The 13,356-nt window shown below is 38.1% G+C and overlaps 1 protein-coding gene and 1 pseudogene across 5 annotated transcripts in view; one reads left to right on the top strand and one right to left on the bottom strand.

The window, feature by feature from the left end:
- The window catches only part of FAM126B (family with sequence similarity 126 member B), a 66,516-nt gene that overhangs the window by 14,268 nt on the left and 38,892 nt on the right, over positions 1-13,356 (bottom strand). For all 5 annotated transcript variants that reach the window (XM_029225798.1, XM_029225796.1, XM_029225793.1 and 2 more), the window contains 2 exons: positions 7,081-7,176; positions 5,783-5,899 (listed from right to left, as the gene is read on the bottom strand). In XM_029225798.1, coding sequence (XP_029081631.1) covers positions 5,783-5,899; positions 7,081-7,176 — 213 coding nt within the window. The remainder of the gene's footprint in view (positions 1-5,782; positions 5,900-7,080; positions 7,177-13,356) is intronic.
- LOC114897114 lies at positions 3,967-4,626 on the top strand (annotated as a pseudogene).

Genomic DNA, 13,356 nt, shown 5'->3' with positions numbered 1-13,356 from the left:
TTTTTTTTTTTTTTTTTTTTTTTTTTTTGCGCTACGTGGGCCTCTCACTGCTGTGGCCTCTCCCGCTGCGGAGCACAGGCTCTGGACGCGCAGGCTCAGCGGCCATGGCTCACGGGCCTAGCCGCTCCGCGGCATGTGGGATCCTCCCAGACTGGGGCATGAACCTGTGTCCCCTGCATCGGCAGGCGGACTCTCAACCACTGCGCCACCAGGGAAGCCCATAGATCATATCTTGGGTCACAAATCAAGCCTTGGTAAATTTAAGAAAATTGAAATCGTATCAAGTATCTTTTCTGACCATAACACTATAAGACTAGATATCAATTACAGGAAAAAAAACTGTAAAAATACAAACACATGGAGGTTAAACAATATGCCACGAAATAACCAAGAGATCACTGAAGAAATCAAAGAGGAAATCAAAAAATACCTAGGAACAAATGACAATGAAAACACGATGACACTACACCAAAAGCAGTTCTAAGAGGGAAGTTTATAGCAATACAATCCTACCTCAAGAAACAAGAAATATCTCAAATAAACAACCTAACCTTACACCTAAAACAACAAGAGAAAGAAGAACAAAAACTCCCAAAGTTAGCAGAAGGAAAGAAATCATAAAGATCAGAACAGAAATAAATGAAAAAGAAATGAAGGAAACAATTGCAAAGATCAATAAAACTAAAAGCTGGTTCTTTGAGAAGATAAACAAAATTGATAAACCATTAGCCAGATGCATCAAGAAAAAGAGGGAGAGGACTCAAATCAGTAAAATTAGAAATGAAAAAGGAGAAGTAACAACTGACACTGCAGAAATGCAAAGGATCATGAGAGATTACTACAAGCAACTATATGCCAATAAAATGGACAGCCTGGAAGAAATGGACAAATTCTTAGAAAAGCACAACCTTCTGAGACTGAACCTGGAAGCAATAGAAAATATAAACAGACCAATCAGAAGCACTGAAATTGAAACTGTGATTAAAAATCTTCCAACAAACAAAAGCCCAGGACCAGATGCCTTCACAGGCGAATTCTATCAAACATTTAGAGAAGCGCTAACACCTATCCTTCTCAAACTCTTCCAAAATATAGCAGAGGGAGGAACACTCCCAAACTCATTCTACGAGGCCACCAACACCTTAATGCCAAAACCAGACAAAGATGTCACAAAAAAAGAAAACTCCACGCCAATGTCACTGATGAACATAGATGCAAAAATCCTCAACAAAATACTAGCAAACAGAATCCAGCAGCACATTAAAGGATCATACACCATGATCAAGTGGGGTTTATCCCAGGAATGCAAGGACTCTTCAATATACGCAAAGCAATCAATGTGATACAACATATTAACAAACTGAAGAATAAAAACCATATGATAATCTCAATGGATGCAGAAAAAGCTTTTGACAAAATTCAACACCTATTTATGATAAAAACTCTCCAGAAAGTAGGCACAGAGGGAACCTACCTCAACATAATAAAGGCCGTATATGACAAACCCATAGCCAACATCGTTCTCAATGGTGGAAAACTGAAACCATTTCCTCTAAGATCAGGAAGAAGACAAGGTTGCCCACTCTCACCACTATTATTCAACATAGTTTTGGAAGTTTTAGCCACAGCAATCAGAGGAAAAAAAAAGAAATAAAAGGAATCCAAATCAGAAAAGAAGTAAAACTATCACTGTTTGCAGATGACATGATACTATACATAGAGAATCCTAAAGATGCAACCAGAAAACTACTAGAGCTAATCAATGAACTTGGTAAAGTAGCAGGATACAAAATTAACGCACAGAAATCTTGCATTCCTATATACTAATGATGAAAAATCTGAAAGAGAAATTAAGGAAACAATCCCATTTACCACTGCAACAAAAAGAATAAAATACCTAGGAATAAACCTACCTAAGGAGACAGAAGACCTGTACACAGAAAACTATAAGACACTGATGAAAGAAATTAAAGATGATAGAAACAGATGGAGAGGTATACCATGTTCCTGGATTGGAAGAATCAACACTGTGAAAATGACTATACTACCCAAAGTAATCTACTGATTCAATGCAATCCGTATCAAACTACCACTGGCATTTTTCACAGAACTAGAACAAAAAATTTCACAATTTGTATGGAAACACAAAAGACCCAGAATAGCCAAAGCAATCTTGAGAAAGAAAAATGGAGCTGGAGGAATCAGGCGCCCTGACTTCAGACTATACTACAAAGCTACAGTAATCAAGACAGTATGGTACTGGCACAAAAACAGAAATATAGATCAATGGAACAGGATAGAAAGCCCAGAGATAAACCCACGCACATATGGTCACCTTATCTTTGATAAAGGAGGCAAGAATATACAATGGAGAAAAGACACCCTCTTCAATAAGTGGTGCTGGGAAAACTGGATAGCTACATGTAAAAGAAGGAAATTAGAACACTCCCTAACACCACACACAAAAATAAACTCAAGATGGATTAAAGACCTAAATGTAAGGCCAGACACTATAAACATAGGCAGAACACTCTATGAAGTAAATCATAGCAAGATCCTTTGCGACCCACTTCCTAGAGAAATGGAAATAAAAACAAAAATAAACAAATGGGACCTAATGAAACTTCAAAGCTTTTGCACAGCAAAGGAAACCATAAACAAGATGTAAAGACAACCCTCAGAATGGGAGAAAATATTTGCAAATGAAGCAACTGACAAAGGATTAATCTCCAAAATATACAAGCAGCTCATGCAGCTCAATATCAAAAAAACAAACGACCCAATCCAAAAATGGGCAGAAGACCTAAACAGACATTTCTCCAAAGAAGATAGACAGATGGCCAACAAACACATGAAAGGATGCTCAACATCACTAATCACTAGAGAAATGCAAATCAAAACTACAATGAGGTATCACCTCACTCGGGTCAGAATGGCCATCATCAAAAAATCTACAAACTATAAATGCTGGACAGGGTGTGGAGAAAAGGGAACCAGCAATTCTACTTCTGTTATATATCTGAAGGAAACTAAATCACTATCTCAAAAGAATATCTGCACCCCCATGTTCACTGCAGCATATGTACAATAGCCAAGACATGGAGACAATCTAATTGTAAATGGACAGATATATAGATAAAGAAAATATGGTGTGTGTGTGTATATATGTAATGCATGTGTATATATAGTATGTGTATACATACAATTATATACACATATGTGTAAGTATATGTACGTAAGTGTATACATACACATATATATACACACGCATATATATACACATACATACACACAATAGGATATCATTCAGTCATTAAAAAAAGGAAATCCTGGGACTTCCCTGGTGGTCCAGTAGTTAAGACTCCACGCTTCCAATGCAGGGGGCCTGGGTTCGATCCCTGGTTGGGGAACTCCCGCATGCCGCGCAGCACGATAAAAAAAAAAAAAAACAGAAAAAAGAAAAAAGAAAGGAAGGAAATCCTGCCATTTGTGACAACATGTATGGATCTTGCGGGCATTATGCTAAGTGAAATAAGTCAGACAGAGCAAGACAAATGCTGTATAATATCATACTTGTGGAATCTAAACAAAACAAAAAAAAACCAGTAACTGAACTCATAGATACAGAAAGATTGATGGTTGCCAGAGGCAGGGGCTGGGGGGTGGGCAAAAATCGTGAAGGTGGTCAAAAGGTACAAGCTTCCAGTTATAAGATAAAATCCTGCGATATGATGTACAGCATGGTAACTATAGTTAACAATCCAGTATTGTATATTTGAAAGTTGTTGAGAGAGCAGACACAGAAAGTTCTCATCAAAAGAAAAATATGTAACTATGTGTGGTGATGGATGTTAACTTGTGGTAATAATTTTGCAATATAACATATATCTAATCATTATGTTGTACACCTTTAATTCAGTCTTACATTTTAATTATATCTCAATAAAACAATCATCTGTTATTATATAGCCTTCAAATAAAATGTGTAATTCATTTTTTAAAAAGTACTAAAAAAGAGAGTTCGACTTGCAGACGAACGCGGCAGCCACACACCGCATCCACCCCTCCTGCAAGCCTGCAAGCCGGTGCGCCCAGCCCGCCTGCCCTACCCGCCGCCTGTGTTCGTTCGCCTGAGGAAGCCAGCCAAGAGTTCACTGATGCACCCATTCCAGTTGTGTAATGGGTTTTTCTGCGGCCTGGGACTGGTGAGCACCAACAAGTCCTGCTCGATGCCACCCATCAGTTTCCAAGACCTTCCCCTCAACATCTACATGGTCATCTTCGGCACAGACATCTTTGTCTTCATACTCAGCCTCATCTTCTGCTGCTATTTTATCAGGAAACTCTGGAACCAGGCACAGAGCAAACGATATGGATATAAAGTGGTGATGCTTAAAGGTGACGCCAAGAAGTTACAGTTATATGGGCAGACCTGTACAGTCTGTCTGGAAGACTCCAAGGGGAAGGATAAGCAGGGTGTGCTCTCATGCCAATATGCCATTCACCACAAGTGTCTGGTGAAGTGGCTGGAAGTACGCTGTGTCTGCCCCATGTGTAACAAGTCCATTGCTGGTCCCTCAGAGGCCACCCAGAGCATCGGGATCCTACTGGATAAGCTGGTGTGAGTGCTGCCTCCATACCAAGGCCTGGAGAAGACCTCTAGCCTCATGGGTGCCTGGTCCTTCCGCAAAGCCACAGAGAACAAGACTGGTGGGTGGTGATGGGCGTGCTCACCTGGAGGGGCGGGGGTGCAGGTCTGGTCTTCCAGCATCAGGGTGAGACTAGACTTGCCCACCTCTCTGCTTCCTGAAGCCTTCTTCCCTGCTACTCAGTTTTGATGGACTTGCCCATGAGGAACACTGTATCCTGGTACTGGACTATCTGCCTGCCTTGTCCCTGCTCTGGGAAAAGAAATCCATTCCTATTTGGCCAAGAACTTAGAGCTCACTCCCTTGAGGGTTCTGCTGAGGAGGACAAGCTGCCCTGACCTAGAAGAAGGGATGAGGTGGGCTCTGCCCCACTTGTGACCTCCCCACCCCCTCCCCACTCCTTCCAGAGGAAGGTTAGAAGGGAAGGAAAGATGGAGGAACCAAGTGCCTCCAGTGGAAGCAAGGGAGGCTCTGTAGGAAATCGGGAAGAACAGAGATGAACAGAAGAAAAGTCAATGTTTACATGGGACCTATGGAAACAAAGGCTGGCTGGCCGGCCTGCTGACTACAGGTGGGTAGAGGGCAGCCCCCTCCCCCTCCTAGATCTGAGGTGCTATCCGTTCCCTGTTCTTTGGTTGATCTCAGAGCTTCCTATTCCTTGTTGGGGTTTGAGTATCCACCGCCCCAGAGGAAGGGCTTGGTCTACACTCAAATGGATCCCCAGGGTTTTTTCTAAAGGAGCAAAAAGGGGCCTGGGGATGGGGATGTCTGAATATTAAGGTCACAGTGGACACCCTCTTCCCCTTTGTAAATAGTATTTTTATACTTCACCCTCACCATCTCAGGCTTTATACATGGAATCCCCCAAATGGAAGGGGTAGGGGTTTTCTGTTCCTCCCCCAAGTGGGTGAGGGTGGGAAAAAGGTATGTATTTAAAGAAAATTAAATTTAATAACAAGTTTCTCTAAAAAAAAAAAAAAAAGTACTAAAAGAAATTCATATTAGAAAAACAAGATAATGGGTCCATAATGGAACAAAAAATTCAGTGTTGTGCAACTAATAAGGAAAAAAGAAAAACATAAGTTTCCAAACACTAGAAAGAATTCACCCAATTTCACAGTACATCTACTTACATGGCATAGTAAACTCCTGTGAGAAGTTGCACCATAAATTCGGGATCCAATACTATTCGACCACAGAGTTCTTTCCAGTGTTTTTCATGTTGCCGTGGAAACCCACTCACACAAACCCTAGGAAAATACATTATTTATCACATGTGATTTCCTGATACATTAAATAAAACATTTTTGTTTCCATAAATTCACTTATTCAATGACTCATTTCTCAAATATTTTTTGAGTACTTGCTATGTGTTAGTCACTATCCTGGGCCCATGCATACAGTTGTAAACAGGCAAAAAGATAAAAATAAAATCTGTGCCCTCATAAAACATACATTCTAGTGTACTATATCAATAAAAGTAATAACTTTTCTCAAATAGGTATCTCTTTCATAATCATCCTTCTCCCTCTTCACAAAAGAAATGCATAACTTTCATACATCCCAAATTGAATCAGGATTGAATTAGTGGAAGATATAGAAATCTCCAAACAAATAACCAAAGTATCATAAACAATTCTGTTTTCCATCTCATTAAGAGATGCTTCCAGAAAATAATATCCACCTAAATGATACCTAGACTCCCAACCCCAAGAAACTGAAATAATGAATGCATACTATTTTAAGCTACTAAATTCATGGTGTAATTTGTTATGAGGCAATAGAAAAACTAAAATAGCATTTAACTTTTGTGGGGGCTTAGTTTCCTCAAATAAAAATCAACTGGGCAGGATAAACTGAGTGTTCCTTCTATAATTAAAATTCTGCTCCTCTGTCTCCAAACTCATTTATATTAATTTTTTTTCAACAGTGGAAATTTAAAATTTCAGCTCAGGTTTGTCCAAATTATTAGAAATTCTGATTTAGTAAAGATTAGAATATACAAATACAAATGAGACATACACATAATTAATGTCACTGCTAATCTTATCCAAAGCAGACAGTTATTTGTGAGATATATAAAGGAAAAAGTTCATGTTTCTTATGACTTTCTCTACATAGAGGACTATTTATTCAAATCACTCAAAGTGATTTATAAAAATTGGCATCCAGGCAGTGACTAGGTATATCACTAAACCACCCTAAACCTAAAACATCTTGGCTTAGCTCAATGTTGAGCTAGAAAATGCTTCTTTAGTAACTGAAATATTTTCAAGAAATCATGATGCATGAGGGATGATAGGATTCCTATAGGAATGTAAGTTCCCTGAGTTTTGTTTACTGCTATATCACCAGAAGTTAGAACAGTGCCTACCAGAGAGAATGTGCTCAATAAATATGCGTGAAGGTTAATGATAATTATTCTTCTTACCTGGAGCCCATTCGGCAAAGAGACTGGTAAGATGAAGCAGGCATATACACAATAGCAGAATTATAACATAACATAAGAAAACTCAGGACTTCAAACCTAGAAAAAACAAAAACAAGGAAAAAGGATTACAATTATTTCTACTTAGAGACTGTAGTAAATGATTTCTTAGTTTGATGGTTATAACAACAATGCCTTAATATTGACCTTCATAATTTCTCAATCAGATTACTGTAATATCCTCCTCAATAATTTCCCTATTTCCATTTGCCTTATTAAAGGCCACAGCTCTTGCTGCCATCTATATTTTCTTCCTCAGGAAAACCCCCATCATGCTTGAACAGATGACTCCTCTATGCTACATTAATCCACTATTCCTATTGACTGCATGATAAAGCCCAAACTCATCATGGCATACAAAGTCCTTTAAAATCCACCCTCAACCTACCTCTCCAGCCCTACTTCCCTCTACTGTCTGCCACATACACCACACTACATCAGTCTTATACCATTCCATGAATATGCCATAACCTTTCATAATTCCTTGCTTTTATGGATGCTACCCTTTCTTATTAGAACACACTTTTCACTTGGGAAACTCCTGCTAAGGTTTCAAATCCTGGCTCAAACTTTAATCTCAGACATAAAGCCATTCTTAATTCTTCTAACTAAAACAAACAAACACTGTTCCCTTTATCTGTGTAGCTCTAATACAGCATTTATCCCACTAAATCAACTCTGTCTTTACCTCTGTTTTATCTATTTAGTAATAAGCAACTTCAGGACACAGACTCTGATTTATTCATCTCTAACTCTAGTGTCCAGCATAGTGTTTAATACATTATTACTGCTCAATTAATTTTTATTGAATGAATAAATGAATGTTTTCCTAATCTTTATGATCACTAAGAAAGTGGCTCCTAAGCCTGGATGCACATTATAGTTATTTAAGGACATTTTGGAATAATATATTCCTGTGTCTCAACCCAGACTGACCCAATTAGAATCTCTGAGGGCAGGACCCAGGAACGTTGTTTGTCTAAAAAGCTTCCCATAGGTGGTGAAGAGTATATGGAAACTCACTGTACTATTTTTGAAACAAAAAAGCCAGAAATTATTTCAAAATGAAAAGGTAAAAAGTGAGTTGAAAGTCTGACGTGGAAGCAGGCACATCTTCAGATCCTTTCTCCTTCTCTATGCTGCTAGGTTTATTGAAGATTTATTTTCTGAAATTGAAGATTTATTTTCTGAAAGGATAAAAGAGAAATTTCTACCTGGGAACCACCAGGCACAATTATGATTTGGGGTCAGGGCGGGGGGTGGGGGAGGAAGGGAAGACACTGAAAATAGAAAACTTAAGTGAAATAGGTCTTATTGGATATTGAGACCTCAAGTCCTCCTTCCCCATGTGGTCACAGAATGCTAGCAGCAAGCCCTCTGGTTAAGAGACTAGAAGAGTTTTCTTTGGGGAATTTGACCACCCTAAGAGGAAAGACTTAATGATATGGACTTGGGAAGTTCCCCAGCTGGATGGCCCAGTGAGAAGTTGTGAAGTTCACTGTCAATTAGCCCTACCAACATGGTCATAGCTTCTCATTTTTTAAATTCCCCTACTTTTAAACATAAGTGGGAAAAAAGGATTACCAGACACCTGAGGAACTTCACTAACATGAAAATGAGATCAAAATAAAGAAATGGGGGGTAGCGGGGGCACAATTTGGGGGACACAGAGAACACAGAAGAGGAAAAAATAAAGCTAATTATCATTAATATTCTAAAAGATGAGATGTTGTTTCAAAAAATTAAAAAAAAAAACACCAAAAAGGGTCTATTTTAAAAGACCATTCAGAAAACAAGAACACCTTTTAGATATACAAAATATGATGACAGAAATTAAAAACTCAAGAAAAGGATTGGTGGATGAAGTTGAGGAAATACCACAGAAAGTGAAGCAAAAGGAAAAAGATATGGTGAATGGAAGAGGAAAGAGGACCACAACAGGAGTTCCCACATTCAAATAATAAAAGCTCCAGAAGAGAGATAATAAAAGACGGGATAGATAAAAGACAAATAGTAAAAGACCAGATAAAATGGGGAGCCTAAACTAATTAACAAAAATAATTCAAGAAAATTCCCAGTCTGAAGGACATGAGTTTCTAAATAGAAAAGGTCCACATAGTGCTCAGCACAAAGGAGGAAATAAACCCACACCAAGAAATACCACCATGGAATTTCAGAATACTAAGAACAAAGAATGAGGATATAGGGTGCAGGAAACAGTGGATCCATCCACAGAGGAAAAAGACAAAGAGAATTCCCAGGATAAGAGTGAGGGGAGATCCCAATATAATGTGTACACCAGGCAAAGAGGGCAACACAGTCCAGATTGGAGTAAGTGAAAAGGTTCTGAGATAAAACTGAGAAAATAACTGGTGTAAATGAAGTCTTGGAAGGCTATGTAGAAAACTGATAGAAAATTTGCAGGGTTGAATTACAAAGCACATAGTAAACAAAGAAAACAAAAGGCCAAGGATGAACTTCAAGGAAAACAAAAAGATATGCAAGAAAGGAAAAGTAATAAACTAATCACAAAGCTCAGCCTGAATAGCTCTGATGAACAATGATCATTCATAATGATGAGAAATCTAAATAATGAGTTCCCCATAATTACAACATAAGATAGGACAATGAGAGAGGTAACAACCTAAATTTTTATCTTTCCTAGAGATAAGTTATTAGATAATGCCCCAAAGTGAAACATTAAAAAGCAGTAAATTACTCAAAGAAGTGGAGGTAAATATTAAAAGCAAGATTTCTCAACCTCAGCACTATCGGCATTTGGGGCTAGATAAGTGTTTGCTGTGGGGGGGCTGGCCCAGGCATGGCAGGATGTTGAGCAGCATCCCTGACCTTTACACTTGAGATGCCTGTAGCAGTCCTCCCTCCCACTCAGTTGTGACAACCAAACAAGTCTCCAGACATTACCAAATGTTCCCTGGGGGGCAGAAGTGCCCTGGCTGAAAACCACTGATTAAAAGTTGTTACATCTGGGAAGGGAGAAGTGGAAGGGAGAGGGGGCTGGAGATTGCAGTTCTTCTTAATAAGCTCTGTAGGATTAATGCATATTTAACTGGAAAAAAAAGGGTGTGTGTGTATGCGTATTACTGATACAGTCGGCTATACAAAAAAGTAAAATATACAGCAAAGACAAAACAATAGCACAATAATGAGATACCAATTGTCATACCCACTAGGATGGATATAATCAAAAAGATGGAAAATAAGTATTGGTGAGGATGCTGAGAAACTGGAACTATCATACACTGCTGGTGGGAATGCAAAATGGTATACCACTCTGGAAAACAATATGACAGTTCCTCAGAAAGTATTAAGTTAAATACCATATAGGGACTTCCCTGGTGGTCCAGTGGTTAAGACACCGCACTTCCACTGAAGGGGGCACGGGTTCGATCCCTGGTCAGGGAAGTTCCTCATGCCATGTGGTGGAGCCAAAAAGTAAAAATAAAATAAAAATAAAATAAAGTAAAATAAAATGAAATAAATACCATATAACTCAGCAATTCTACTAGGTATATGCTCAAAAGAACTGAAAATGTTTACACAAAAACTTGTAAACAAACAAATGTTGACAGCAGTATTATTCATAAATATTCCAAAACTGGAAATAACCCAAATATCCACCAATTGATGGATGGATGGATAAACAAAATGTATATTGTGATAATGGAATATTATTCAGTCATACAAAGGAACTACACACTACCACATAAACGAAACTTGAAAACATGTTAAGAAACCAGACACCACAAAAGGCCACATACTGTATAATTCCACTTATATGAAATGTCTAAAATATACAAAACCATAGAGATAGAAAGTGAGATACATGGTGGCCAGGGGCTGGGGAGAAAGGAAAGGGGAGTTCTTTTTAGTGTGATGAAAACATCCTGGAATTAGCTAGTGGTAGTGGATGCACAAGCTTGTGAATACACTAAATATCACTGAATTGTATACTGTAAAGGAGTGAATTTTATGGTATGTGAATTATATCTTAATTTAAAATAAATTTAAAAGTCAGTAATTAACTTAAAATGTACAAGTATAAAACACAGTGCAGTTTCCTCAATATTTAAAAAACTCTCGGGGAATTCCCTGGCGGTCCAGTGGTTAAGATTCCGTGCTTCCACTACAGAGGGCATGGGTTCAATCCCTGGCTGGGGAACTAAGATCCCGCAAGCCTCTCGGTGCAAACAAACAAACAAAATAAATAAATAAACAAATAAAATCCTTGCCAATCACTAGAAAAAAAAATACACAGTTCAATAAGAAATATGAAAAAAAAAAGAAATATGGACATAGGACATGAATATGCAGTTCACAGGTCAAGAAAAATACTTAATGAATTAACATATTAAAAGCATTCAAGCCTAGTCATAATTAAAGGAATGCTAAGTAAAATAATGTGACATCAATTTTTAATGTTCAGATTGGCAAAGATTAAAAAATTTGAAAATATCCAGTACTGGGGGTTAGTATGAGGAAAGAGGCACTCTCAAACTACTTGTAGGAGATTCAATTAGTCCATTGGTTTTGGGGAGGGTAATTTGGCAATACTAACTCAAACTGAAAAAGCAGACATTCTTTAGCACAGCAATTTCACTGTTAGGAATTTATTTTACAGATACTTTGGTGCTCCCATGCAAATATTTATACAAAAAATATTGTGTTCCTTATAAGATAGTTTAAAAAAACTGGAAAAAATCTAAATTTTAGTCAGAATGAGAGTGGTTAAAAACTGATAGTATGGGCACTTCCCTGGTGGCCCAGTGGTTAAGACTCCACGCTTCCACTGCAGGGGGTGCGGGCTCAATCCCTGGTGGGGGAAACTAAAATCTCGCATGCCACGTGGCATGGTCAAAAAAAAAAAAAAAAAAGCAAGTTGTACAACATGTACAAATGAATCCAGTGTGTATGGGTCTGCAAGTGTTTAAGGCTGAATATATGCTTTTGCATGCATGAAAATTTTCTGGAAGGACACATAAAAAACTGCTAATAATTTAACTACTGAGAGTAGAAATGGGTGGTTAGAGGGAAGAGGACATATACTTTTCTCTTTGTACTCTTGCCTATTTTTACTTTATACTCTGTTCTATTTTAAATGTACCACAAGTATATATTGTTATACTTTAAAAAATTAAAATGAGAAAACAAAAAAGGAATCAGGTAACCAGATGATTTTTATGCAAACTAGTCTGCAAACAGTACTTATGAACCACTATTCTAATATACATTTTCTATTACTAAATGATTTGAGTACCCCAACATAACTGTATAGAAAAAAATTAAGTTGTTACTTTAAGTTGGGATAAGGCCTTCTCCAGGTGTTATATAGCACCCTGCTGGCTAATAAAGAACAATCACTAAAGCTGAATTCCAATATGTTAGGAAACAAGGGAAGCCACTGTGTTTTCTATCATATGTGTAATATTGGAAAGACCCTTAAGAACTGGAATTCCAGACTGAAGCACTTGATCAAAGGTCAATAATTTAGAAATCTGCTTGATCCTATAGTCCTTCCATAACTCTAATATTATAACCAACAAGATAAGAGTACTGTTTTACTATGAACGTAAAATATTATATAACAAATAATAGTATCGGGACTTCCTCGGTGGTACAGTGGCTAAGACTCTGCACTCCCAATGCAGGGGGCCTGGGTTTGATCCCTAGTCAGGAAACTAATCCCACATGCCACAACCAAGAGTTCACATGCCGCAACTAAAGATCCCCGCATGCCACGACGAAGATCCCGAAGATCCCAAAGATCCCGCAGGCCGCAACTAAGACTCAGTACAGCCAAATAAATAAATAAACATTTTGTAAAAAAGAATAATAATAACAGTATCACTAACATATATTATGTTCCAGGCACTGTGCTAAGCATGTTTTAAGCATCTCTCATTTACTGCTCACAATAACCATGCAGGGCAATGTATGGTAAAAAATTTGGCCTTGCCCGAAGAAAGTTTTAGCCTTTGCCCTCAGCTTCTGGGAAGTAACCTATGTCATACCTGATAAGTTGTTTAGAGTGGAGGCTGGTGACACAGGCTCTCTTTGTTGGTAATGGCTAGATTGAAAGGCTATAAGACTGCAATGATTGATAGGATTAAGGTGAAAGTTTGGGTGAACTTTATGTGAAGTGACTGTGTCTCATTTACCTGAATGCATTATGGGAACAGATACTGTGTCTGTGTCTGA

The sequence above is a fragment of the Monodon monoceros genome, unplaced genomic scaffold (genome assembly GCF_005190385.1).
Source record: "Monodon monoceros isolate NGI ecotype Baffin Bay Population unplaced genomic scaffold, NGI_Narwhal_1 Super_Scaffold_16, whole genome shotgun sequence".
Lineage (NCBI taxonomy): Eukaryota > Metazoa > Chordata > Mammalia > Artiodactyla > Monodontidae > Monodon > Monodon monoceros.
Note: the sequence above shows the minus strand (reverse complement) of the source record. Positions and strands in the feature narration are given on the sequence as shown.